At 35.8% G+C, this 26362-nt stretch overlaps 1 protein-coding gene across 1 annotated transcript in view; it reads left to right on the plus strand.

The window, feature by feature from the left end:
• The window catches only part of CFAP47 (cilia and flagella associated protein 47), a 347638-nt gene that overhangs the window by 60656 nt on the left and 260620 nt on the right, over positions 1-26362 (plus strand). The window contains 7 exon segments of the mRNA XM_049834739.1: positions 3945-4137; positions 5619-5828; positions 17248-17348; positions 19534-19675; positions 20927-20936; positions 21460-21665; positions 22480-22689. Coding sequence (XP_049690696.1) covers positions 3945-4137; positions 5619-5828; positions 17248-17348; positions 19534-19675; positions 20927-20936; positions 21460-21665; positions 22480-22689 — 1072 coding nt within the window.

Below are 26362 nucleotides of genomic sequence, written 5' to 3' on the forward strand. Positions count from 1 at the left end.
CAGAGTCTCATTTTCTCCTTCACTGAATATAACTACTCTTCCTTGTAAGAGAACATTAGATACATCAAAACCCACACAGGAGACCTAGTTAATGAGTATGGTGTGCTAATCACCTTTATAGGTTTGTACTGTACAGTTGTATGTGGGGGTGAACAAACCTTAAAATGAACTTTGAGTGTGCATTAGAGTAATTTGTTTAAATATGCCACAACATTTATAATAATGACAGTGCAAAATGCTATCGTAAGCTACAGTGTTAAATTAAATGCAAGAGTTTATATAATGTGTGGTAGTATGATGCTACCTGTTTAAAAAAGCATACTAAATTTAATAGAGAGTCTCAAGAACTGAAGTTATATAAATATGATCCTCTTCTGCTGTACTATAGAATAATGCATTATCAGTATATGAAAAATTTCACTGTATCTTATTGTAATATGAAAAAACTTATCTGCAACATAACAAGTTACAATAAATCTGTGCTCTGGGATCCCATGTGGAAAAATACTCACAAACGCACCTGCGAGTTACCAGGAGTTCAGCGCCCCTGGAAGATGTGATAATCATGTAATGGGCACAGATGACCCTGATGACCTCCATCTTCTAAGTTTTTTTTCTGCAGTAGTAAGATATTAAATAACTATGCCTTTTAACAGTTTCTGTGGAGAAATGGCTAGTTTACTTTTTTTTTTTCATTTTTTTTGTAGGGCTTACCTTTAAGTTTTAACTACCTGTGACTTTTCTTCTTTGAAGTCTGTATTTCAGTGTATGCAAATTCTTCACTGGCACCCATTTATGCTGAAGGTGTATATATGCAATAAGGCATGAATTACCGGAAAGTCCAAGGCAACTAAACTAAAAGTGCTTATTTGGGAGACAAATGTAGGAATTGAATAACAATCTAATACAAAGTTAAGAGGGTGAGAAGAGCAGATGGTGATTTTACTTTCTTCCCACACACTCTCAAAAGATCGAAACCCATGCTATTATACAGTTAAGATTTCTGGGGGAAAAATAAAATAAAAAAATTACATTTGTGCTGCTAGAGAGGAACAAGGAATATGGACACCCTTAAAGAGGTGGCTGTTTAAACTAGCTTTTGCTGCTAGCTTAAATTGCAACTGAAACAGGTAGGGTGGAAGGTGTGGGGAGTTGAAATTTCTCCTCCAGAAGTGTGTGAGCAGTATCGGATGGAGAACTTGCATATGTGTATAACTGACTTTTGGTAGAAATATAATCTGTTTATGTTTCTATTAACAAGGAATCTGCATAAAGTATAGTCCCAGGATAGCATCCCAGGGAGTTAGGCACTCTGAACTGGATGGGCTTTCTAGTGTGAATTAGACTGAAAATGAAGCAGCTAATGAATATATGCACAAATGCACTTTGAGGAGTTGTGTTCCTTTATTCAGGGTTTTTTCTCAGGTAAGGCAATGAATGCTTATTTCCCCTAATAAATATATCTAGAAAAAATGGGGAAATTTCCCATATAATAGTACAGATTTTGTTAGCCCTTGGCAAATTTAGATTGGCAGATTTGTAAATACCATCAAATCTCCCTAAGGAAAACTTTCACATCTGCTGGACTGCTTGTTGTTTGCCCTATAGAAATTAATGGTGGTATATCAGAATGGTAACAGCAGCACAAGCTTTGACAGTAGTCATGAAAGGCGTGAATAATAGAATAAATTCATGACTTCAGCTGTTATTTCAGGACATAATTGTCATTGATTTCAAAGTAATTTATTTAACATGAAATATCCTGAAAATGTTGGTCCTAGGCGTTACAAACTGATGAACAGTACTTAATGAAATCACTTCTTTTGTCTTTGTGTCTGTTTAAAATGAGGACAGTATTGCACTGGTGTTTCTGACGAGCAATAAATTATTGGCTTACATATTATGCAGAATTTTGGTGTTAGTAACTGTGTGGAGCCACACACAGAATGATCAGCGATGCAGAATAAGCACTGTCTGTTCTGCCTTCTGAGTGAGTCAGGGATTCTATGGCAAACAGATGTGATCATGTAGTTAATGGATTTGTTAGAATTGTTATGTACAGTATGGATGAAAACTTTGTATGAGGAAAGCTTAACGCCACTCTTTCCTAACTTTTGAAGGTTTAACTTTGGAACTGTGGTTAATATAAATATTTTAAACTGTGAGTTTGTGAAAAATGCATTTTCTCTGGTACTGACATATGCTCCTCTAGTTTTCTTTCTTCATGGTGTTCCATCCCTATGGCGTTTATGGGTTATGGCCCTTCACGTTCATTTACCATATGTCATACATATGTATGAAGATAGGATACCAGAAATACGGTTTAGTTAGAGCACAGCTGTAGGACAGTAGACTGTCTAGCTTGTATATGGGAGTAACTTGTATAGAACATCTTTTCTTACAAGCATGTAAAAAATATCCTGTTTGGCTCTTCATCCACCTCCATGACCTTTTCTGATGCTCTCTCACCTTTCCCTCATAAAAGAGCTAAGTGCCAGAAAAAGGTGTGCTTTTGCTGTACCAAAACCTAGAAGCACAAGCTTCTTAGCCTTCTCAGCAGTATTGTCTCCTAAAGATGATTTCCATTTAACAGGGATTTAGCCAGGCGTTGCAAACACTGCAGCAAGTTCCTATTTCATCTGGGTTTTTTACTTTGCCAGTTTCATGTTTTCTGGTCTGAAATGAAAGGATCCACAGGCCATGTTCTGGTGAGCTAAAAGGCTTCCATGAAGCTCCTCTGTTATCATCTCCATGAAGAAATTGGCTCTTATGAGGAAGGAATAAGACAAAATATTTTGAAGAGACTAGGTTTTCCTTTTTGTGTTTGTAAACAATTGCAGCTCTTTTCTCAGGCTGTGAAAATAATTATCTGAGCTAGTCTCAGAAGAGCTTGTCACGTGTATTTTGTTTGCAGTGACACATATGTGCTCATACAGACACATAAAATACAAAATTGTTTTGCTATTTCTTTCCATCTTAAATATTAGGTGAGGAAGTTTCCATACTTAGTAATCCGATGACATAGGGGAATCAAAGGGAAAGGTGTTCTTGAAAATGAAAAGATTAAACTTTTTGGGTTGTCTTACAACACCTCATGCAGATTTGTTTCTAAATACAAGAGGTGTTCGTTAGTTGGCCCTCAAAATTTTTTATTTTGCTTGCTCTTCAGCACGTAGGAGTGACTGTACTGCATGTCTGGAACACCATTTTGACAGTGTAATGGGTTTGGAAGGAAGACCCTTGCTCCCTGTATCAGTGAAAGAAAATGTGCTTTTCCATCCCTGAGAAAACTGCCTTGCAGCAGTTAGCAAGATGGCGTGAGAAAGGGCAGAAAACAAGGCAATGGGAGATGCTGTCAGTGGAGGGTAGAACCCGTCCTACTGGCTTGCGTGAGGCTGACTTGGCGACAGTAGAGGTTTTAGAGTCATCTTTTAAAATATAGTAGTGATTGCTGTCTTAAAAGGCACCAACATTTTCTTGTCTTGGCAGTCAGTTGCTTTTCTTATTTATTCCTTTATAAAATTGGGATTCTCTGTGTTAATAAGTGTAATTTATAATATGACTGCAATTCTTGAAATTCTGAGAAGTGCTACATTGATGTTGTATCTAAAGGAATATTAATACAATAAATGAAGAACTCTTTCCAGCAAATTAAAAAAATATGAATTTCTGGGTTGCTACAGGCAAGTGTTCTAAGCTTTTTTAATAAGTAATTCTTATACAACACTTACTGTATGTTAAGCTACATTTTGAGTAAGAAAGCAATACTGATGACTTCTTAAAAGAAAAAAACCAAAACCTGAAAAACTCTCACTATAACTCCTTTAGTTGCATGTATTTATGGTAATATAATTTTGTGGCACTTGTTTGTGTGTTTTTCTGTGTGTTGTGGTTTTATTGTTTGTTTGTTTGTTTTTGTTGTTTTTTTTTAACCATTTTAACAGCTTGTCCTGGGACATACACATCTGAAATGTCAGTGTGTCTAAATGATAATCCATCACTTTACAAAGTAATATTGTCTGGCACCATGAAGTCGCCAAAAATAAATTTTGATCCCCCCTTCTTAATGCTGATGCCAGTTCCTCTGGATGTGAAAACTGAAACAGCCATCAGTATCATTCCACAAGATTATTTAAGGTATAAATCTCAAAATAATTTCTTTATGGAAATCCTGAATAATTCTTGGTTTTGTTCTCTTCTGAAAAAGTGAATTAATTTTTGTTTATGAAGGTTAGTATTAATTTTCTGCTCATCAGAGTAAAGAGTCTGCAAATTTAAGAGAAAATTTCTGTTATTAATGTTGCTGTACATTCAACAAGCCCATGTTCTGTCCTCAGAACATTTTTGCTTCATGAAGTGACCATCTTCTGATATATTCACTCTGACAGATGTTTTTAAAAGTATTTAAATAGCACAAAAATTAAGAAGAGAGTCCTACCAGGATTTTTTGTTAACTTTAGCCATATACTAAGACGCAGAGTCTTATTTCTTTCTTCTTGCATTGTGATCAGATAAAATCTTTCTTCTGTTTTATTTTCTCTACACATTATAATACACTGTTTTGAAATCTAGCTGTTGTTTGGACAATTGGTGGGTTTGTGTTTGTTTTTGTTGTTGGGTTGTGGGTTTTTTTCCCTTCCTAAGCAAGATTTCAGTACCAAAGAGGGCAGCAAAAATGTTTTAATCTTGTCACTTGAAAAATATATGGATTATTTATTATATTATTTTTTGTAGCTCACCCACTTTATCCTGTTATTTGAATTTATGAGAGCCTTTTGGTAATCATATTATATAGATAACCCAGCACCACACCTATTCCAATTTGACAGAAATCTTAATATTTTAATCTTTCCACGCACTCTTGTCTACATGTGTGTCAAAAGATGCTTTTCTGGTCTTTAAGATACAACTTTTCTGTTTGTAACTAGTAAAGAGCAGTAATGTTAGTTTGTTATGCTTACGTAGGTATCATTTCAATCCCAGAAGAACTGGAGCAAATCTCTTTAAGTTGCTATAAATTAATGAATTTTATCTTCAAATTATTATTGTCTTATCTCATTTGAGTTGTAACAATTTATCAAGTGATTTGTCTATTGTCGGTAATTCAGTGGTTGGAACTGAAAGGATTCCATATGGGCCTGGACTGACTGCCATTCTTATTTCAGAACTGGAACTTAAAATTACATAACTGAGGAAAGCATCTTAGGTATCTTCACAAATTTCCCCTTAATATTTCTATTCTAAAACTTGCTTTAACTTGTTGTGCAATAATGCAGTTAAATCAATATTAATGAAAGCTTTAGTTTAGGAAACCTAAAGTAAGGAAGTAATATTTATGCCTTTTGTAGCACAATTAGTAGAAATTACTTTTCATTTGGATGTTGAACTATTGTGAGTCAGTATAAAACTTTCAGATACATATGTAGAAAGCAAACTAACATCTAAATGCTAAAGGGATTTTAATTCAGTTAGTTTCACTTGATTTATACTTCAAAAATGAAGTTATTCTTCTATATTTGACTGTGAAAAGCAGTTTTGTAAATGTGTGAATCTGTGAATCAACTTTATTACTGTCATTCTGTGAGCACAAACACCTTTACTATTTATTTTTAACACAGGCAATCACGAATTCAAGTTGAAATTCCAGAGCTTGAACTTGATGATGGTGACAGGATTTACCCTCTTTCTGTACAGTTCCCAGAAGGACAAGATATTGTTATTTCATCAGATGGCACAAATGAGGAACTAATTTGTCATATCAGCTTCAAATCATCTAGGCCAATGTCATTCTTAGGGAATATGTTCTTCATTGATGAAGAAAACAACAGGTAATGTGTGCAGTTCAAATTCTTTTGGGCACAGGGTCGAAACTGCCAAAGTTGGATATAAGACAAAGAACTCGTAATGGTTGGGAAAAGACATAAAAGAATCATTCTGAAAAAAATGAAAATGAAACATAGAAATGTATATCTTTTTTCAACTGAATTAAACCCCACAAAATTTAGCTTTGGTCTCTAAGGTAAGATTCATCTAAGTGGTCAACTTAAGGTCTTGTATCTCATTCACATCTGCTGGTGGCCTGGTTTCGACTGGGGTAGAGGTAATTTTCTTTCTAGTAGCTGGTATAGTGCTGTGTCTTGGATTCAGTATTAGAATAATGTTGATAACACATGGATCTTTTCAGTTGTTGCTAAGTAGTGTTTACGCTAAGTCAAGGATTTTTCAGCTTCTCGTGCCCAGCCAGCAAGAAGGCTGGATGGGCGCAAGAAGTTGGGAGGGGACACAGCCAGGACAGCTGACCCAAACTGGCCAAAGGGGTATTCCATACCATGTGACATCATGCCCAGTATATAAACTGGGGGGAGTTGGCCTGAGGGGGATTGCTGCATGGGAGCTAACTGGGCATTGGTCAGCGAGTGGCGAGCAATTGCATTGTGCATCACTTGTTTTGTATATTCCAATCCTTTTATTATTATTGTCTTTTTGTTATTGTTGTTATTATAATTATTACTTTCTTCCTTTCTGTTCTATTAAACTGTTCTTATGTCAGCTCTTGAGTTTTACCTTTTTCCTTCTGATTCTTGTCCCCCATCCCACTGAGTGGGGGGGTAGTGAGTGACCAGCTCTGTGGTGCTGGCTGGATTTAAACCATGACAGCTGGTAATTCTTATGTCTGCTTCAGTCTTCTCAGATTGCTTTGGAAGAGACATGATCTTCATCCAGCAAATCTCAATGTTTTCTACTGCAAAATATTTGGCTTTTTGAAAAATACCCTATTAAAATTTTACAGTCCATTCCATGCTGTATTTCAAGGTGGTCTGATTTTGGGTTGAGTCAAACTCTGTGAAATTTTATTCCACCGAGCCTTTCTCCTATGTTTCATTTTTTTAAGAAGAAGGAAGTGTTTGTGATTGGCTTAGAGTCTCTTTTCTGGCATCTGGAAGAGCTGGTGGTTCTTGTCACCTATTTGCAAATCTTTACAAAGTTGCAGTGGAGTGATCTTGCAAAGGATGACTCCATTTTAAGTCCTCTCAAAAGCTTCAGGTGTTCCTCTTGTACCTGAGAATTCAAGAAGAGACATCTTTGAGTAACTTAGCAGGTACTGTCTCTAAGTAAGAGATTCTAGTTATTTTGAAGACTATCTGTACAGTGTGGAACTGTGCAAAAGTACTCATGGTTGTGGTTTTTTGGGGGTTTGGTTTGTTTTAAAAAATTTTTGATAATGTGGTTTATTCATGTGATTTATTATTTTTTATATTTTTGTTATTTATTATTATTGATATATTTATTATACATGTGGTTTATTAATTCCTTGAGCCTTTGAGCTTCAGAGCAAAGGTAGGGAGACTTCTCAAGGGGGAATTACACTGGAAGTCAGAATTTCATTTTGCTAAGAACTGGCAAAGAACATGTACCAGTTTTATTTTAAAGGGACATCCCTCCCTCCTTCTCTCAGCATATGTCATTCTTCAGCCTTTTGCTCTCCATGTCATCTGTCCTTTTTCCCCTGCACTCTACTACTACCTTTTTCTTTTGAGTGAGTGTGTCTGCCCTTTCTTTCGTGCTTTTAATTATTTTTTTAAATGTTACTTTTAACTCATCTTCTACTGTTATATCTTAATCCTTAATTTTTCCTTCTCTGGTTTTATGTTCTCTGTTTTTAAGCTTTTTAGAACAGGACAGCCTATTATGAGTTTGTATCCTCTGAGCTGAGGCATTTCCTGATCTCTGGTTCTTCTGCAATATCTGCAATATTGTTAGTTAGCTTATTAGGAATCTGGAGGCTACTGTCCATACCAAAGATCAATATAGAATCCTTCAGCTGGAAGAGTGTGGGTTGGTTTTCTTTTCTTTTGTTTTGGTTTAGTTTTTTTTGTGTGAGTTTGTTTGTTTGTTTACTTGTGTTTTTTTGTATTAGTTTTGGTTTTTTTGTGTTCTTTTTGTTTGGTTTTTTTTGTTTTGTTTTGTTTGTTTGGTTTTTTTGTTTGTTTGTTTTTTTGGCTACTGAGAAGAAAGCTGAATATGTGTGTTCCGAGACAGGAATTGGGAACTATTAAGTGGTTAATGTATTAATGCTTCTGTCATTTTTTTTTTATTTTTTTTTTTTTAAATTGCAAGGGGCAGAGCAGCTCTATAGGGAAATGGTGCATGAATAAAAAGGAGGCCAACTCCTAATCTCAGTGAAGGTGTTCTTTGGGTTCTTTTGCTCTTTTGGGTGGTGAGCAATTGCATTGCGCATCATTTGTACATTCCAATCCTTTTATCATTAATGTTGTCATTTTATTAGTGTTATCATTATCATTATTAGTTTATTCTTTTCTGTTCTATGAAACCATTCTTATCTCAACCCACGAGTTTTACTTCTTTTCCCGATTTTCTCCCCCATCCCACTGGGTGGGGGGGGGAGTGAGTGAGCGGCTGCGTGGTGCTTAGTTGCTGGCTGGGGTTAAACCACGACAGGGGCATAAGATAAAGAACCATTTTAAGAGCCAGGTGACACAAGACTGCATGGATGGATGTTGGTTGTCTATATCAGTGCAATTTATTGTTTACAGATTCTAAAATATATGTATATACACACATACATAGATGTGGTTTTCTTTTTTTGTATGTGTAATGCTAGGAATTCATAAAAGTATGCTAGGGATACATTTCAGCTTTAGACCATACTTCCTGTATGAAAAGTATATGGGATACTATCTTTTCTCATATACTTCTGATATATGAGACTCGGGACTGGGTAGCAAAGTATGGAAAACTGTTGGTGTCTTCTCTCTCCCTCCCTCCCTCCCTCCCTCCCTCTGTGTTGGGCTCTTCAGTGTTTTCTGCACTGCCTTAGAGGGACTTTCTGGGCAGCAGCAGCAGCAGAAGCAGGCACCAACAGTGAGAAGGGATAAGTGACAGATATGCTTTACATTGGTATTTATTTGTTTATCTATTTCCTCAGATAAAATCCTGTGCACTATGTCAGAAAGCATTTGAAGTTTTCAAAAGTACTGAAATTATTTGGGAATATAAGCATGGGAAAAATCCTTAGGAATTTATGTGGTCTAATTCCTGTTAGACCTAAATTCCTTTAGGACAGAACACCTAGAGTTTGACAGCAATTTATATGCAGTGTTCATACCAAAATTCATCTGTTTAAAACACTGTTTAGTGATGAAGACTCAGGCAAACATGAAATTCATACCTCTTATTTTCATTTTAAAGTAGTAGGCTGTATTTTAAGTAACTTTTATGGTGAAAAGCAATGCAGAAGATCTCCCCTGCCCCTAGTAAATGGAGATCAAATCTGTTATTAAATGTTCTGTGCAAAAATAACTTTTCGGCATTTGTCCCTTTTGTTCATCTCTCCCTTTGGTGAGATAAATGAGTGTATGCATGAGAAGGAAAGACAGGTACTGCTGTGATTAAAAGTCATTCCTGCAGTTACTATTTTCAGTAAAGCAACTATTCTGAGGGTTAAATATCTCCACCCTACAGCTTAGAATCGGCTTTTTCCTAAGCATAAAACTAAATTTTATATTATTTTGATGCAAGGGTTATGGATCTTTCCGTTACTGCAGCTTGCATTGCATTAGTATTTATATTTTTCTGTATAGATTGTCAGCCAAGAATGTATTTCTTATTAATTTTATTTAATTCTAAGATTTAATCATTGTGTGGGATGTGATTCATAAATGTGTGCTAAGGCTTGCAGTAATTATGAGAAAAGGATAATTTAAGCTTATGATGGGGTCTGAAATATAGCAGCTGAGCAGGCACAATATTTAGTTTTAATAACTGTTTTTATATGGTGCACTAGCAGATTCTCAAACCTTGTTATAGAGAAATAATCCTTTCTGCTGTGTAATAAACGTTTTTCTATATTTGCCGTTAAAATGAAATAAAGGATACTATCCTCAATTTAAAGGCAAACTCAATGTGTTTTTGAAAAAAATATGCCAAATAAAAGTCATCAAAGTAACCTTAAAAGGCACCCCTGCTCATGAAGGTGAACAAATTCATGCTCAGGAGTGTCATATCATCTTGAAATTGTTGCTCTATTTTAAAACATAGTAAATAGGTATTTGTTAAAGGACAGAACTAATAACATTGGTTTGCAAATATACGTGATTTCCTGTCAGGCAGTTGCATGTGTGCGTGGGCTGTAGGAGCAGATGATATAAAACCTGAACACAACTGGATGAAATAGCACACCATCCAAAACAAATGGATTCTCTGTGTGCTATTAGTCAGTGTAGTAATATTATTCATATTGGCTTTTGGAAGAAATTATTTGTATCGTAACCAGAAAGAATTCTTTCCTTCGATTGGAAATGTAAGTGCCTGATTCTCTAATCCTGAGCATATTGTTATTATTCTAATAAAGTCTATGATAATTTATCCAGACTTGGGTGTCGTTACTACTGTTAGTATTACTATGTGCTTTGATATTCCACTCTATAGTAATCTGTAGCTGCAATTTCTTGTTCTCCGCATATCTACCCTCATTCTTCCCAGCACCCCCCATGGGAGACCTGTGCAATGCGTTCAAACTTCAAACCTGATTCAACTAATTATCTAAGCATTTGAGCAGTTTGTTTCGAACTGCGTAACTAATGAATTTAAACTGCTTTGTTAATTTGAGTCTTTTAGGAAGGCAAGATTTCAGGTCGTCTAGATCTTTAATAATAAAACAATGAAACCTATAACCTTTTATATCACCTATAAAAGCTAACTGGTCTTGAATAGGTTCCTGGTTTGTTTAATAGGCCGTGAAATCTCACAGTATCCGTTGCTGAAGATGTATTAATGTTAGGTATTCTCCCCTTATGTTTCCATTTTCAAAGTAATAATATGTATTTTTAAATGATTTGAACTAAAATTTTGAACTTCAACTCATATTCTGTGTTCTGGGATGGCATTAAAATAAGCGAGTTAAAAAGTTATTTTAATATGTTAGTAAAATATCACATCCTGTATTTAACTGCTTAGAAGAAGAGCCTTAATTTCTAAGCAAAAATAGTTCTGGGCATATTTCAAACCATGAGTATTGATGACACAAATACTGTGTTTTGGTCATTTTTTACTTAGGCTCTGCAGTATTTTGCTTTTCTAAGGTCAGGTCTAAAACTTCAGTAGGATTGACTCTCATAGTCCATATTAAGTCCATCCAAATAATAATGTTTTTTTTTTTCTTTAAATCAGAATGAACATTAGGTAAAAGATAGGTATTGTTGAATTCGTCTACTTTACAGAAAACATTTGAAAGATGATAGGCAATCATGTTTTATAGCAAAACCATGCTATAGGTAGCTGTAAAAGAAAACTGAAGAGATAGATGGTTGTCATTTATGCAAGTAATTTACTGTGTGCACAGATTCCATTAAATGGATCATAAGAAAGTACATTAATATTTATTTAATGACTGCCTTAAATGAGAATTTGCAGTTAATTTCTAATGTTATTTTTAATCTTGCTCCTTTGACTCCAAAGCAGAATGAATGACATTTCCTTGCATAGGGCTGATAGGAATAGAAAAGTAAAAGATAACATAAAATCCAAGAATGTCTGGAGCAAGTGTTTAATAAATGGGAAGAAATATTTAGCTATGACACTTAATTCCTTCAACTTGAAGAACTAAACCAAAAAAAGCCTCCGCAAACATGGCATATTTATATATTTGTCCTATACTTGTTATTATATCTTTTAATTGGCTGATTAGATAAATAATTTAGTGGGAAAGAAAGTTTTCTGCCATCCTGATTGAAATGACATTTAACTTTTTCTAAAAAAAGTAGTAGTAAACAACAGGTATAGGTTGTGTCATACCATCAAAGAAAATGATGCTCTGGGCAGCAAAATATATCCTCCTCCTCCCCCCGCCCCATGTGGTGGGTAGAAAAATTGTTGTGACCATTGATGACACAAATGTTCTGAGGTCCTTGCCTCCCATGTTCTACAGTTCTCCATTTTCTTTCCCACTGGGAAGCTGGAGAAACTCATGCAATTTCTGATGTTATCCGTGTTGTTCACGGCTGCAACTTCAGGAAGAGAGGATGTCAGGCATTTTAGTCTCTAATAACAACATGATGCAACTGAGACACAATCACTAAAAGGTACCCAGTTATGAATTGGTTCCAGTTGTTTTGATAGTCCATGAGATCTCAGGGTCTCATGGAGGGAAACGGTACATTCCCTTTTGCTGTTGGGAAGCGCGCCTAAACAGTGCAACTCTTTAATGGTCATTGCCGGCAAATATCAAATGTATGTATTCTGCTGGCACACCTTAGAGAATAAGACCTGTCAATTTCTTTCAATACCATTTAAATTCCGAGAGACCAGGGAGCTAGAAAACATCAGAGTTCTTGATATTTGCATGCTTCTTTGCTGCATTCATCTGACCTAATAACATCTTGGCATTTTACTTCAGGTAGTTGGGAGGGCTTTTGAAAACCAGGATGGTCCAAACCCATTAATCACTCCTGTTCCTTTCTGTGCCTGTGGCTTTCTACCATTTTGATGGTATAAGTCGTGCATATCGTGTGAAACCATGTGTCTGTCAGTATTTGTTATTGTATTATTTTGATTGCTGTGGAAGCCTGAGCTCCTGCTACAAAGGATAAGGGCTCCTCAGTGTTGGGGAACTGCTCATTTGTGAATAGAAATGGCAGAGCTTGCATGGGTCATCTTTTCCTCTCCCTTCCAGTTCTGGCATCTCTGGATCTGCTCAAGGATTTTTGTGGGGAGGGAGGAGGGCAGGTCTTTATTTATTTTTAAATTACAACTTCTTGTTCCCTCTGTCTAGGTTATTCCTTGTTCTTAAAGATCTGTAAAATGCCTTACTCTCATGTCAAGTTTCCTTTTGGCACTAATCAATTCTGCAAGCAGTTTGTTTTGTTTCCTAAACTAGCAGTGTGTGCTTCCATTAAATTAAATTTTTTTTTAATTTACCCAAGCAGTGTTGCTACACAAATTTGTCAGTTAGATCCTAATGGCTTTGGATTCTTTCTCTTTACAAATTGTTAGTGATACCCTTCATCTGTTAATGAATACTGTTGAAGAAGGCTTTTATAACTATGCCTGTATTTTTAGAGCATTTGGGGTATACTGATACAAAACAAATCACTTGTTTCTACTTAGAAAAATGTCTGAAATGCTATAGAGCAAAATAAAAAAGATAAATATATTTTGATTCAGGTTCTTTTTCTACAAACATAAACACAAACAAATGAAAAAAATTTGAGTTAATTTAAGATAAGTGAATGAACAGTTTTTATATTGAGTGTTGGATGGTATCTTTTTGTCATCACAGTTGGAGCTTTAGTTTTTGGTGATCAGCATGTTTCAAATGTTGGTAAACACAATGTATCTAATGGCCATTCTCCTGTTCTGTGTTCTTTGGAAACATGCATTAGAGAATAAACACTGAAGTAGCAGTGGCAATGATGGTTCATGTAGATAACAAATTTTTTACTTGCTTTATTAAGCATTATAAAACTGAATACACTGAATAATTTAACACATTTACTAACTTCACATTTGCTAGCAATACAGGTGCCTTTCATTCTAATAGAATAACACAGACTTTTATATTATTTAGTTAAGCCCTGCTGCAAATACAGAATAAATATGTTGCACGAGATTTCTAGCTTTGTAACCTCACTTCATGAATGGTGTTATAAATAAAAGTCAGTGGTACAAGATGATTTTAAGCACATGCAGAATGTAAATGTCTTTGTAATCTGTTCACCATATGCGTATGGAAATATGCATGCTTTTCTGTTTGGTGCCCTGTGCCTCGGTGCCTGAAATGTGTATGATAAATACTTAGCTCCTAGCACCTTTTTTTTTTCTACCATGCTTCCTTACAAATGGAGTGTCTTCTTTTGAAAATCAGGTTTTTAGGTACTGACTCATTGTTCTTGAAGTTTTCTTTCAAATACCACTTTTGGGAAAATACTATATTAAAATACTCAATGATTATGATGAGTGGACAGGTTGCTAATAAGTGAGTAGACATTTATTATCATGGAATGGCTGAAGCTGGAAAGAGCCTCCAGAGATCATCTAGTCGCCTCTTTGAATCCCCTCCTCAAATCAGAATCAACACTATTATCCAGTTGGGTTTTTAATATCTCCAAAGATGGAGACTCCACAACACTCACTGGTCAGACTCAGCCACTGTTGTGGTAATATTTTTTTTTTCCTTATGACTAGATAGAATTTCCTGTATTTCAGTTTGTACCCATTGCCTTTTGTGCTCTCACTGAGCACCACTGAGAAGAGTTTGGCTCCATCTTCTGTAGTCCCTCCCATCAGATATTTATACACATAGATGAGATTCCCCCTGTGCCTTCTCTTCTTCAGGCTGAACGCTCACAACTCAGTCTCTCTGCATATGGCAGGTTCTTCAGTCCCTTCTTGATGCTTGTGGCTTTTTTGCTGGATGAAGTCTTCTCTTCTGAATTCCAGGGTTGCGATACGGCTTTTTGCTTTTTTCCTCCTTTTGGAATCCTGAACTCCATCTCGTGGTCATCACAGCCATGGTAGACCCATGGTCACAGGAGCTAAATCCTTGCTGTCAATATCAGCTGCAGAATCAGTTGTTGACTCGCAGGATCCATCCACTGATCCTCAAGCTCTTTTCTTTCACCAGCATGATTGAAGAGAAGACCACCTGAGCCCCATTCCCTTGATCATTGCCCCCAAAACTGTGCAGTCATGCCTCATATGTTCGAGGTCTCTCCATCAACTTCACTGCTGCCTATGTGGAAGAGTAGCAGGGCCAACGGTCGGACAAACTGCATCAATCTCTCAACAGCATCCTGGATTAAAGCCCCAGGCAAGCAGCAAACCTCCCTAGATGAAGGGTCAGATTGGCAAATGAGGTTTTCTGTCCCCCGCAGCAGGGATTTACTCCCAACTATCACTTGCAGTTTCCTGGTGTTGCTTCACAGCTTGCGCTCAACCAGCACAGGTGCTTCATCGTCCGATCTTTTTCACCTTATGAATACTCTGGAACTTCTAAATTTCTTGGTTAAGAATGTATTTGCATTGCGTTTGCTATTGGCTGGGTGTATTCATTTCTCTTACTGTCATACCACGGCAACCAAGGAGGCATGTCCTTGTTGGATTGTTAACAGCATGGAACAGGGAGGACCTTCTCTTGCAGCAGCACTGTGAGGTCTGAGGCATTTATTTGTACACAGATGTTCTGTAGCGATGGCCGTTCTTTATATTCGAGATTGTGCAGTAGGTTGCTTTGAGTAGTATCACTCACTGAATTTGGGGAACTAGTTAAGATGTAGTGCAGTTGTTCTTGAGCACACTTTTCTGTGTTTCGTTGCTGTACAAATAGGAGCATGAATGAAGATTTGGCATAGGCCCAAATCTCAAATCAGTATTGAGGATGGAGATGGCTGAGGTGCTCACCTCAAACTGAGACAGCAGAAAGTTGACCTAGTCCAATAATACAGACATCTGAGTTACTTGCATATAACTCGAGAGCTATGTCTTTCATTAACCTTCATACAGCTTGCTTCCACCCTGCCACCGGTTCTGTTGTCTGAAGTTAACCTAACGTATGGCTGCAAAGTATGGAGGGTTGTCGTTTATGACAGTAAAGTCACAAGTTGGAAGTTGGCAAACTTTTCTCTGTTTAGTTATTGATCCTGTGTGTCTTCAAATGGCTTGGTAAAGGTAGAAAAATATTATGCTCTGACACCTGGTTTGGGCAGGTACAAAGGTGCGTTTTGTACGCGTAGACAGATGTAGATAATCCTCCCGTAGCCATCTGTCATGCTGGTGTCCTGCTCCTGAGATTTTTGCTGAATAAAAGCTGAAAGCATGAAGCGAGCTAAAAGAAATACTATGCTACAAGGTGAAACTGGCCAAGGCCCTTGCCCCGCTCCCAGCCAAGTTCCAATAGGATTGACACATCCTAAGAGCAAACCAAAATATTGCAGAACTGGATTATAGATTTAAATAACTGTTAGCTATGAACTTGGAATACAGATGTGAATATTTACAAATAAGAAAGATGGCTATGGATTTTGTTGGAGCCTTATTTAATCAAGTTCCTCTGAAAGCAGTATCTAAGAATTTTGTGTTTAGAGAGAGAAGTATGAAAGAGGAAAGAAAGCTACTTTCCGGTACTTTTAAAATATTTCTGTTTTCTTTGGTTATATTACTCTATAACAAAGCAGTGGAAGGTAATTATGTCATATTATAAATTAATCTGAAAGGTCTTGTGATATCTTTTAATATTAATCTAAATTTACATTAAACTGTAATTTATCCTTCAATATGTAATTTAAAGAAAACAGAAAATATTTTTTTTTATTCTGTGCAAGGTATATATTCAATATGCATAATTCTTAATATACTAAAGCAAGATGGATATCAGCACGCTGTTTGAATTATTAAAATACATTTTTCTTTGTATATTTGACAGCATAGTCAAAATATTTTATTAATATTAATGTTAGTTAATCAGTTAATATGGTGTAAAAAAGCAGCCATGTAATAAAACAGGACTAAGCTCAGTTGAATTACATGTCAGTTGCAGTAAGCTAAGAGCATACATACAGATGGCTAACAGGGATCCACTGATGGCAATAATTCGCTTGTTGACTGCACCCCAAGAGATTGAGGTGAAGTACAAAAAAGGGTTAAAAGGTGGATTGCTACACATTAATATGGCTGGTACAGACAGTCTAGTGAACGTTGGAGCATGTACATCAATTTCTATTACATTCTAGCAGTTGCAGTCAATATCTCATTGTTTTTAAATTGAGTCTATTTATAAATATGTATTTTGAGATTTTTATAAAGTCTTGTAGAATAAATGTTAAATCAAAACAGAAGTTGCTTTTCAAGAAAACTTCCCATGTCAAAAGTTACAGGATATATTTAGCAAGTTAGCAGTCTCCTTTAGGACACTTACAAATGTCAGCTGTAATTTTAATTGTTTTTTGTCTTCAGAGAGACGGTTTATTTATTTCATGAAATCTCTGCTAACTCTTAGACTTTCAGATTAAGGATACATCCATGCTCATGGTAAAACTATGAAGTGGAAATATTATGCTGAAATTCACCATTTTGGCATATGCAGTCCCATCTGTGTACTCTCCTATTGAACCAGAATAGAAGAGAAAAGAAGTTGTCTAGATACTTTCATTCTGTCTTTTATTCTTGTGCTGAAATATTTTGATTACCATGGCTAAACAGAAAACTATCACTTCTGTATTTTGTTTCGAACAGGTTCTCAATTCAAGTTGCTGCAACAGCAGAGAATTGTCTTCTTACTTTATACCCATATTTGGCATTTCACCGCTCTGATCAACAAATTAGCTTGAGAAGCAGTAAGCAGTCAACATTCTACCTCTTAAAATTATATTATGTCCAGTAGTGTTATCAATGTTTTCAGTGTGATAATAGGGATGTTATCATTAAGGTAGTATTTTTTTCTCATTAATTACAAGGGGATACTGCAATTGAATTTTTAAAACAGTTTAATAGCTTCTGTTTTCTTGTTGAAAATGGGGAAAACTTACATAAAATTAGGTAATGTTTATTGAAAAATATTGGATGAGCCTAAATCTTACAGAATGTTTTGTGAAGTTTTTTAAACTATGAGTAGAGAAAACAGCTCAAACAATAGAGAATAAATTAAGATAATTTAAATTATATTGATAGAGTGATCATCAGTAGTTCCTAGGACAGCAGTTGGATATGTTTTGAAGAAAGCAAAAGAGAAGAAAGCCATATGATGTTATGTGAACATAGTTTGCATTTTGGGAATAATTGTCAGGTTTTTTTAATTACTATCCTTGAAGGCTGAAGAGCATAGCCATATTTTAAACTCTAATAAAAGCCTGCAATCAGAGACTAGAAATATTTTTATCTGCAATGTGTCTCTCTGCTTGCCTCTCTTTCTCTACATCTCTCCCTGTGTCCCCTTGCCCTTGGCCCCATCTCTGCCTGCCTCCTGCCCCCCAACTTCTACCTGCCTCAATGATCTGTAATCTCTTTATATGTAGCTGTGCTTATGGGAAGAGATTAGGATCATTGTATAATTCCGGTTGGAAGGGCTCTCTGGGGATCATCTAGTCCAACCTCCTGCTCAAAGCAGGGTAAATTACTATATTTTTTATAGTTTTGGGGATCTGATATATTTTGATGAAATAAACAAGTTTTTCAAGTAAGCGAGTTATTCCTTAGGTCTGAAATAGATGTAGCTTTGAAGACTGTGAATTCTAAGATTACATTAACTTAAAATAAGTATGTTACTTGGACTACCTAAGAGAAAAGAGAGTTGGTACTTGTGAAGCTGGGAAAGGGATTAGCAAGAAGACAGGTCATTTATTAAATTATTTATTTTTTCACATACAAGGTAGGAATAGGTACCATATCATTCATGGATCATAGCACAATTAAATAAAGATAGGAAAGGGGGAAAAGTATTCTCTCTTGTAAATGTGTGATTTTATTTATTTATTTTTTTTAAGTTTTTGGGGGGTGACCAATAGATCATTTTTGCAAGCTTCTCTTTCGAAGATGCTTTGTAGGTTTCCCTTGAGGTTTAAGCCAGAAATAGTGATGATTTTATAAGAACTGATTTCCCATTGATAATGGGATAGTTCTGTCCTGTATTGATTGCTTATTGGTTTGTTTACACTATCAGTTTGTACCAGTTTTGAAGCGAGTCATTACTGCTAAATTCCTTGAGTCTATTTTATGTGGTTTTGTATAGACAGCTTTGGTGTGGAATGCTGCTCAATGTGAACAAGCCACATCTATACAACACAGTGGCTTTGAACGCTATTCAGGGAAGGCTTTGCTTCCACTTACCTGACACCATGCTTTTGTGTTATTTGCTCCAAACCATATAAATAACAGTGCTAGCAATCAAAAATTTAAGAAGTCACACAGAGTTCTTCCTTCTCTTGCTGATGTGTTTATTTCTTTAGAAACTACACTGAATTCCTCTTCTACTCTTGTTCTGCAGACTGACATTACCGATAGCTGGCAGAGGTCCTCTAATCCTATTACAGGCCAAAATGAGAATGCCAGAACATATGTTCTGGCAGAACTGATAGATTGATAAAGCATGCTTTTGAGTTTGGTGTGTAAAATATGTGTTGTTGAGTCTGAAAGAGCTTGATAATGGTATGGTCAGACTCATTACAGAGCTGTGATCAAAAATTCCTTAAGAATATTTTGTTCATCACTTAGAATTCTTGAATTAGTGCTGTTTGGATAGGTGCTTTTCAGCAAGTGTGAAGACCCGTCCTGTAAAACATACAGTTAATGGAAAAAAATATACGGGTAATTTTTTTCTTTTTTTTTTTTTTTTTTGTCCCTGGTCTAATGAGCAAAGTGAGATTTTCATTGTGAGTCAACTGAGAACTTTTACTTGATTAATTGAAGCACAGAATAGAAAAATATAGAAGCAGATAACCATTTATAAACTGTTATAAACAGTTTTATTGTTTATAAACAGTAAAATATGTTTCCTCAACTGCACCTTGTAATCTTGTTTTATAGACAGTAAAGACTGCAGTAGTGGAGAAGTTGTTCTGCATCCATGTTGCACTCCAAAATCACTTTCCCACAGTATTTCCTCCAGTTCCTTTGGTGCAACCACTGACTCAACCTATGAAGATTCTCAATCAGGTATAGTGCAGCTGTTCACTTTAAACATTTTGAGCTCTCACAACTGCTTCCCACTTACTGCTTTATACTGAGATATGTTTTACTTTTGTAAGCTTTGCCTGAAATCCTTCTGCACATATAATCAATGAATATTGGGGAGGCTGTCCTCTCCTGTGACACCATGGGAAACCTGGCTTAGAGTATAGAAGCAGAAAAAACTCTCCTTCCTTTTAGCAGACTAAGTGGAAGGGAAATCAAACTATTAACACCCCCCCCCCCCCCCCCCCAAACCAAACCCCCAAAACCCCCACCAAAAACAAAACCAAAGAATGTCAAGGTCCTATTTACAATAACATGTCCATGAAGGAGCCAGCAGAAAATGACTACTGAACAAACCTAAGAAATTAGTTGTTAAGAAGGGCATTGTTTCTGTAGTCATGAACTAAGCAACCATATATGCTCTGTTAGTATGCTATATTCTGAAAAGGTCTACCTGTACACTCAGGTTAGACTTTGACATTTTTATTGCATTTATGAAGTACTGTATAAAAACAACCATTGTCAATGGGGCTCAGTTAAGGTGCAGTTCCATAAGAACTAAGAGTAATAGATCTTCTATAAAGTTGTCAGGTGACTAGTATCTGAGGCTGTTGACATCTTTCGGCTGGTAGTTTTCTAACTAGGAAGTTAGAACAGCAGAAGTTACTGCTGCTGTTTTATCACTGTTGGGATTCCACTCTTGCAGATCTGCTGATGTTTGTGTGATCATTCTCTAAGGTACTGCCAAGCCAAAAAAGGGTAGTTAAACAGATTAAATAGTAGCTCTTTACGAACATGATTCATTTTTAATGGAATGATGTAAGAAGAGTTCAAAAGAGCAACTCAGTTTCAGATCTGAAAAGGCAATAACCTCTGGCAAAGGTGGCAGTGACAAGATGGGGAAAGTAATCTTGTCAGCTAGCAGAACTGCACAAACTCAGATCTGACTGCATGATGATCTCATAAAGGATGAGTCTCTCTTCTCCATATTGTACTGTTTTTCCTCCTTAAATCCTAACAAGATTTTTTTTGTTTTATTCACTAATGTATTGTTTTTATTTTTTGCATCACTTAATGAAACACTACAACTGCAACAGTGGTATTAAAATAGACCTTCAAGGATGGAATCATCTAAGTTATTTGTTCTATGAAGAAAAGTGTTGTTTGTTTTCTCAGTTATCTTTTGTGCGATAATAGTGTTGTTGATGTTGTTCACAACTAGTAGTGTGAAAATATATAATCTAAGTTCTGACCAGGTCAGAATTTATGAGAGAGAAGGCCTGACAGAGGGGAGAAAAGTCCAAAGGCTTATAGGTCAGGATGTAGGCTTAGTTATGCAATATGTGATAAACCGTTTGACCACAAGTCAGTTACTGAGCCATGCGATCTGATTGAGGTGGTGAACTAGCATTGACTAGCTGGCAAAGCTGTACCTACTGCAACTGTATGTAAGACTGTTTCTTTAAGATTGCTGTCTGTGTTTTTGTAAGCCATGCCTGAATTTATTTTTTCTGATTGGGTAATGATTTTTTCTTTAAGTGAAATTAGATACCAAGAATATAGTTTGTTTTATTCCCAAGATGTGCACGTCACTTAAATTGTTTTCTCCTGAAATAAGTTGATAATTCATTGTCTGGTTTTTGTTTTCAGAAAACAATTGTGTCTTAAAAAAAAACAACTGTTTTTTTACTTGACAGAAATAGGGAAATAAGGAATGTTTCTGGATTTTTTTTTTTGTGTGTGTATCATTCAGGGTCGGATACTACTTTTGAAAGTGAGAGTGATGAAAACATGAGTGAGGAGAGTGAAGCTGACAGTCAAAGTGATGGGAGAGAAAATAAATTTGAATTATCATTTTTTCCTGAAGAAGATAAAGAGGAGTACATCTTCTTTCAGAAAACCCTAACTGCTGTTAAGAATTGGTTCACTCTCTTTGGTTGGTCTAAGGGACAAAATCCTATTTCAATACCATATTCACTAAGACGGTAATTCATATCTGCTTAGAGCTAACTTATATCTGCCTAATAGAATGTTAACATATATACTAAAATGTTTTGGATATGATCTGAGGAATATAAACACACTCTAATGCACAGTTGCATATTAAAATTGTAGCATCTATGTGCTGTTTATGTGAAAATGTCATTCAGGTGTTATTTTTCATTTTCTAAAATATATTTCCAACTATGATGCTCTGATGTATCATAATGCAGTGTATGTTAAATATGCAGTTCAACCTATATGTCACCCTCTTAACTGAAATTGATTCTTCTCCCAGAATGAACACAGTTCTAGCAATTTTTTCATTCTTTGGTGGCATAAATAAGTGTTTTAACAATATTTCTTCCCCCCCCCACTGTGAAGATCAAGAAACAGATGGGAAAGCAAGTTTCATAATCAACAGTCTTGCAAACACCCTGGAAATAGATCAGTCTTAGTGGCATCACTTAGTTGATATTATCTAGCTCGCTACTAAATAATGAAGCAGCCAGTCTCCTGGGACACAAACACATAGGCATTTATTAACATGATAGAAATCAGAGTTATGTTTGGCAGAAAGCAGTGACAAACACAAATTGATTTATGAAATATTTCACATATACTTCTTAAATATTACATGCAGTTCGAAATTCTTACATTATTATGAAAGTTCTGTAAAAAGCAAAGAGTGCTATACTTTTCAACCTTCTTGCTGCTGTTTTTACTTCATGGTTTATTAAATTTATCATCGTGATATATATAATGTTAGCTTATTTTGTGCATTTAAAAGAATAATATCAGAAGCTTTTTTTCTCTTAGTGATGTGTGTAAAGTCCAGATGACCTCTTCGCAAGAAAAGGTTTTTAAACAAAACCTTGGCAAAGATACTAAGACTGTTTATGACATGTTATTCCATCTGAGTGGACAGTTGTTACCAGGCGTTACATCGAGCCAGTCACTGCCCCTTGATCCAGTTGAACGAATGTTACAGCTCCACCGGCAGCATTCTACATTGCTTGCTTTCCTTAAGTAAGTACTTGTATGATAAAATATGCATGCATGTATCTTTTCTTTCCACTTTTTTTATTAGCATAGTTCTAACGTAATTCCAGCTGAACAATATACAGTGGCTTTAGGGTTTCCTTTATACTATAACTATTGTGATCCAAGATTTATGTATTATAAACTTTAATTAATTTTTATCAGGTTTATCCTCTGCAGTTTGTACTAATTGAGGAGTCCTTTGGTAGGGCTATATCCAACACAGGAATTCCACAGGATCTCTGCTCCCTTAATTATGAAAGATGACAACTCAACCTCATTCCTCAGACAGACTCAGTAGATAGCCAGATCAGGTTTGCCATTAATGATCTTACCATTCACTGATGCTCTTTGTCCTGTAATTACTGGCTTTTGCAAAAATTTTGTAGACTTACTTTGTAATCTGTAGGTCTTTTATACTAATAATGTGCCAAGAAATAGAAGCACTATTCCTGTTGCTGAACGGATTTAGCTATTAGCTACCTTCATTGATAATCTTATCTTGTCATATAATGTGGAACAACTGTCAAAGATGGTGCAAATCAAAAAAGGTTAATAAATTCTTCTTCATCCTTCTTGGCTGTTGCTGCTGTGAAAGAGAGAAGAAAATTAACTTCAGAGAAAGTCTAATGTCATGAGATCCTTCAGGATCATCAGAAGCCCTGAAAGACAGCATCTCTGCTTCTTTTCAGCATCCTCACCTAGTATTCAAGAGGCTGTAAAGCCATTTAAAATCTGTTATTTACATACTGTTCTAAATACAAGCTTTCTATTTAAGAATAGTGGATAGTGATACAGTTGTATTTGAATTCATAATGAGACCAATGCACACGGCTCCAACAACACTGGACTTTTATTTGCAATTTTCATCCATGTCATTTTTATTAAAAAACAGGCAGAGTAGCATTCTTCTGTGCATCATAGATAATATTGTGGCAGATGATTTGGAGGAGCTGTTGCAGCAGTGGCAGAACCAAAATAATTTCTCATTGGATGACAGTGATACCTACCATCAGTCATCCTTCAAGTTTGAGTGTGCCACCCAATATCTTTGAGTATAGCTGAAAGCCTTCTGGGTTGTTACCAGCTCTGGGAAACACTTCTTCACCCTGATGGTGTCAGGTGGCTTGGGCAGACAAGGTAAATTCTTAGCACTTTTTGAATTTGGATAGAGTGGTGCATATGCTGTGAAGCTGGCAGTATACTTTTTAATATGACCCAGTTTACTGAGTCATTGCACCTGAGAGAGAGAGGGAATGTCTCTATACATTATTTATCTCAAGTTTGTTTATTGTAAAATGCAAATAAAAACATTTATTCATAACATTGAAAATGAACAATGCAAGTGGAAATATTTCTTCAATATGTAGGTGAAGAAATGAAAGAATGTCATTAATCTGCTTAAATTAAGTTTGTACCAGAAAGGTCTTCCAAAATACCTTATTTTGTTTATATTCTGCCAGCTTCTGGCAAGGAGGCAGTCAGGTTTCTGTACTTTTGCATATCTTATGCTTGAAGTTACCTCTAACAAAGTCTGTTCAGGAACTTCCATCAAAATATTCATTCACAGAAGTTTCCTTAGTGTTTTCATGGAATGCTTTTGGAGCACTCCTAGATAGGGTCAAAATTTTCTCCTGGTGGAGCCTGATGGCTCTTATGTCCAGTCTTCCCATTGAAATTTTCCAGGGAATCTAGGTGTCTTGAAACTAGCGTACATGATGTTGCATAATTTAAAATGATGATGAGTTTTGGGGTAAATGAATCCCAACCCCTTTTGCTAAGCTAATTGGAAAGAAATACTGAAGAGTTTCTAAGGTAGTTTCTTGGGCAATTTGGAAAGCTATTTAATAGCTAAGTTTTAATAAAAGCCTTCAGTCTTACTGAGTTTTGTCTGTTAACTCTCTGACATATTCAGGGCAGAATTGGAGCAGCAGCCAGTTGGTCAAAGCTAAGTTCAGTGCCTCTGGACACAGATACATCTATGACTGATGATTGACAAGGTCTGATGATTGGAAATGAAGTAGTAATCCATAACAACCCTAGAAAAATGGTACAAGTTGCCATAGAAAAGCAGTTCTAGCTGGACTCCTGTGCTTATATATATTTGATGGTAGATGATTAAATTGGTGCTCAGTATGTGCTTAGCATTACCACATCCTGTTAGTTTCTGCCTCTTCTAGTTTGTGTGAATCCCATCAGATTTCTTCATTGTTCTTGATTTATGTATATTCTTTCCCTACTTGTGCATTTTAGGATCACCTAGAATATTTGCATTTCTTCACAGGTTGTTATTTAAGAACGTTTATAGATCACAGTACAAAAATGTCTGATATCTGCGCTGCTGGCATGACTGTATGTAGTGATGGTAAGACATCCACAGCCAGCCTAGATATGAATAATTAATCTGTGATCTGCTATCCCTGTATGTTCATTGTGTTTTGTGGAAAGTGCAAATTCCCTCCTGAAACCCAGGAGGACACTCTGAGGTTAGAAACATACAGTTCTTGGCTTTCTTCCCCCAACCAGTACTTTCTGGTCAGCATGGTTGAAATAAAGCATAATTCATCGTTCAAATTTTCCATTTGCTAAAGCAGGTGGATGTTGTTCACTGTTTCAAGCAACATTCCAAGTATCAGTTTTATTCTCTGTCCCTCAAAAGGTTTCCTGGGTACATTAGCACAGTAGTAAAGGAAAAGTTTTGGTATTTTACAATACAACTAACTAATTTGTTCCACGCTGTGTGTCTTGAGGAAAAACGCCTTAACAGTGTGAAAATACGGATGTTGGAGAACTGGCATCATGTTAAATATTGACCTTAATGAGGAGGAATTTAAGATAGTGTTCCTCAATAACAAGAATGCAGACGATTCTGAAAGCATACAGTTATATAGAACCCATCGTTGCTATGATGACATGTAATGTTGTTATATAGCTTTTCTGAAGATGAAAATTGTAGGTTACACCTATTCCCATATATCTACCAAATAAAAATATTGAAAGAAAGATAGGACACCTGCAAAGATGAATGTTGTATAGCTTCCTTCTTTTATCATTTGGGAAGAACTGAAGTTTTAGAGGGATTTCATGGGACAGAGTCTATGACTTAATGGAAAATGGGAATTTCAGACACGGTAAGTTTTAGAACCAGACTACTAATTTGATGCTCTTTTGGGTCCTTGATTAAAATATTTGTCTTTTAAAAAACATGCTAGATAATTGTATGAAACATGAAATTTCAGTAATCTGAGAAGATAATGCCAGTATGTAAAATATGAAGACAAAAAATGTGCTGTTACCAGCAACATATAATTCTGTGGGAAGAGAAATAAGTTGTCATGATCCTAATTTCAAACTGTGATGTATGACTTTTAACATACAAATTAAATTGAATTTGGACTGTATGATACCGGAAAAGTATGATCACTTCATTTGAATGAGAGACTGATTATGTAAAAAGAAAAGTTCATCCGATCATTATTCACATTAGCCATATTAAAACCACCAGAGAACAATGTAAATCTAGATACACTAGGATAATCTTTCTGACCTAAAAGTTAGGAAACTTTTCTGCTCTCCTGAGAAAAATAAACTTAAGAACTCTTCATTATTTTCCCCTTTCCAGCAAAGTTTGTTTAAAATGTGTCATTTGAGGCAAAGACTA

The sequence above is a fragment of the Accipiter gentilis genome, chromosome 32, assembly GCF_929443795.1.
Source record: "Accipiter gentilis chromosome 32, bAccGen1.1, whole genome shotgun sequence".
Taxonomy (NCBI): Eukaryota; Metazoa; Chordata; class Aves; order Accipitriformes; family Accipitridae; genus Astur; species Astur gentilis.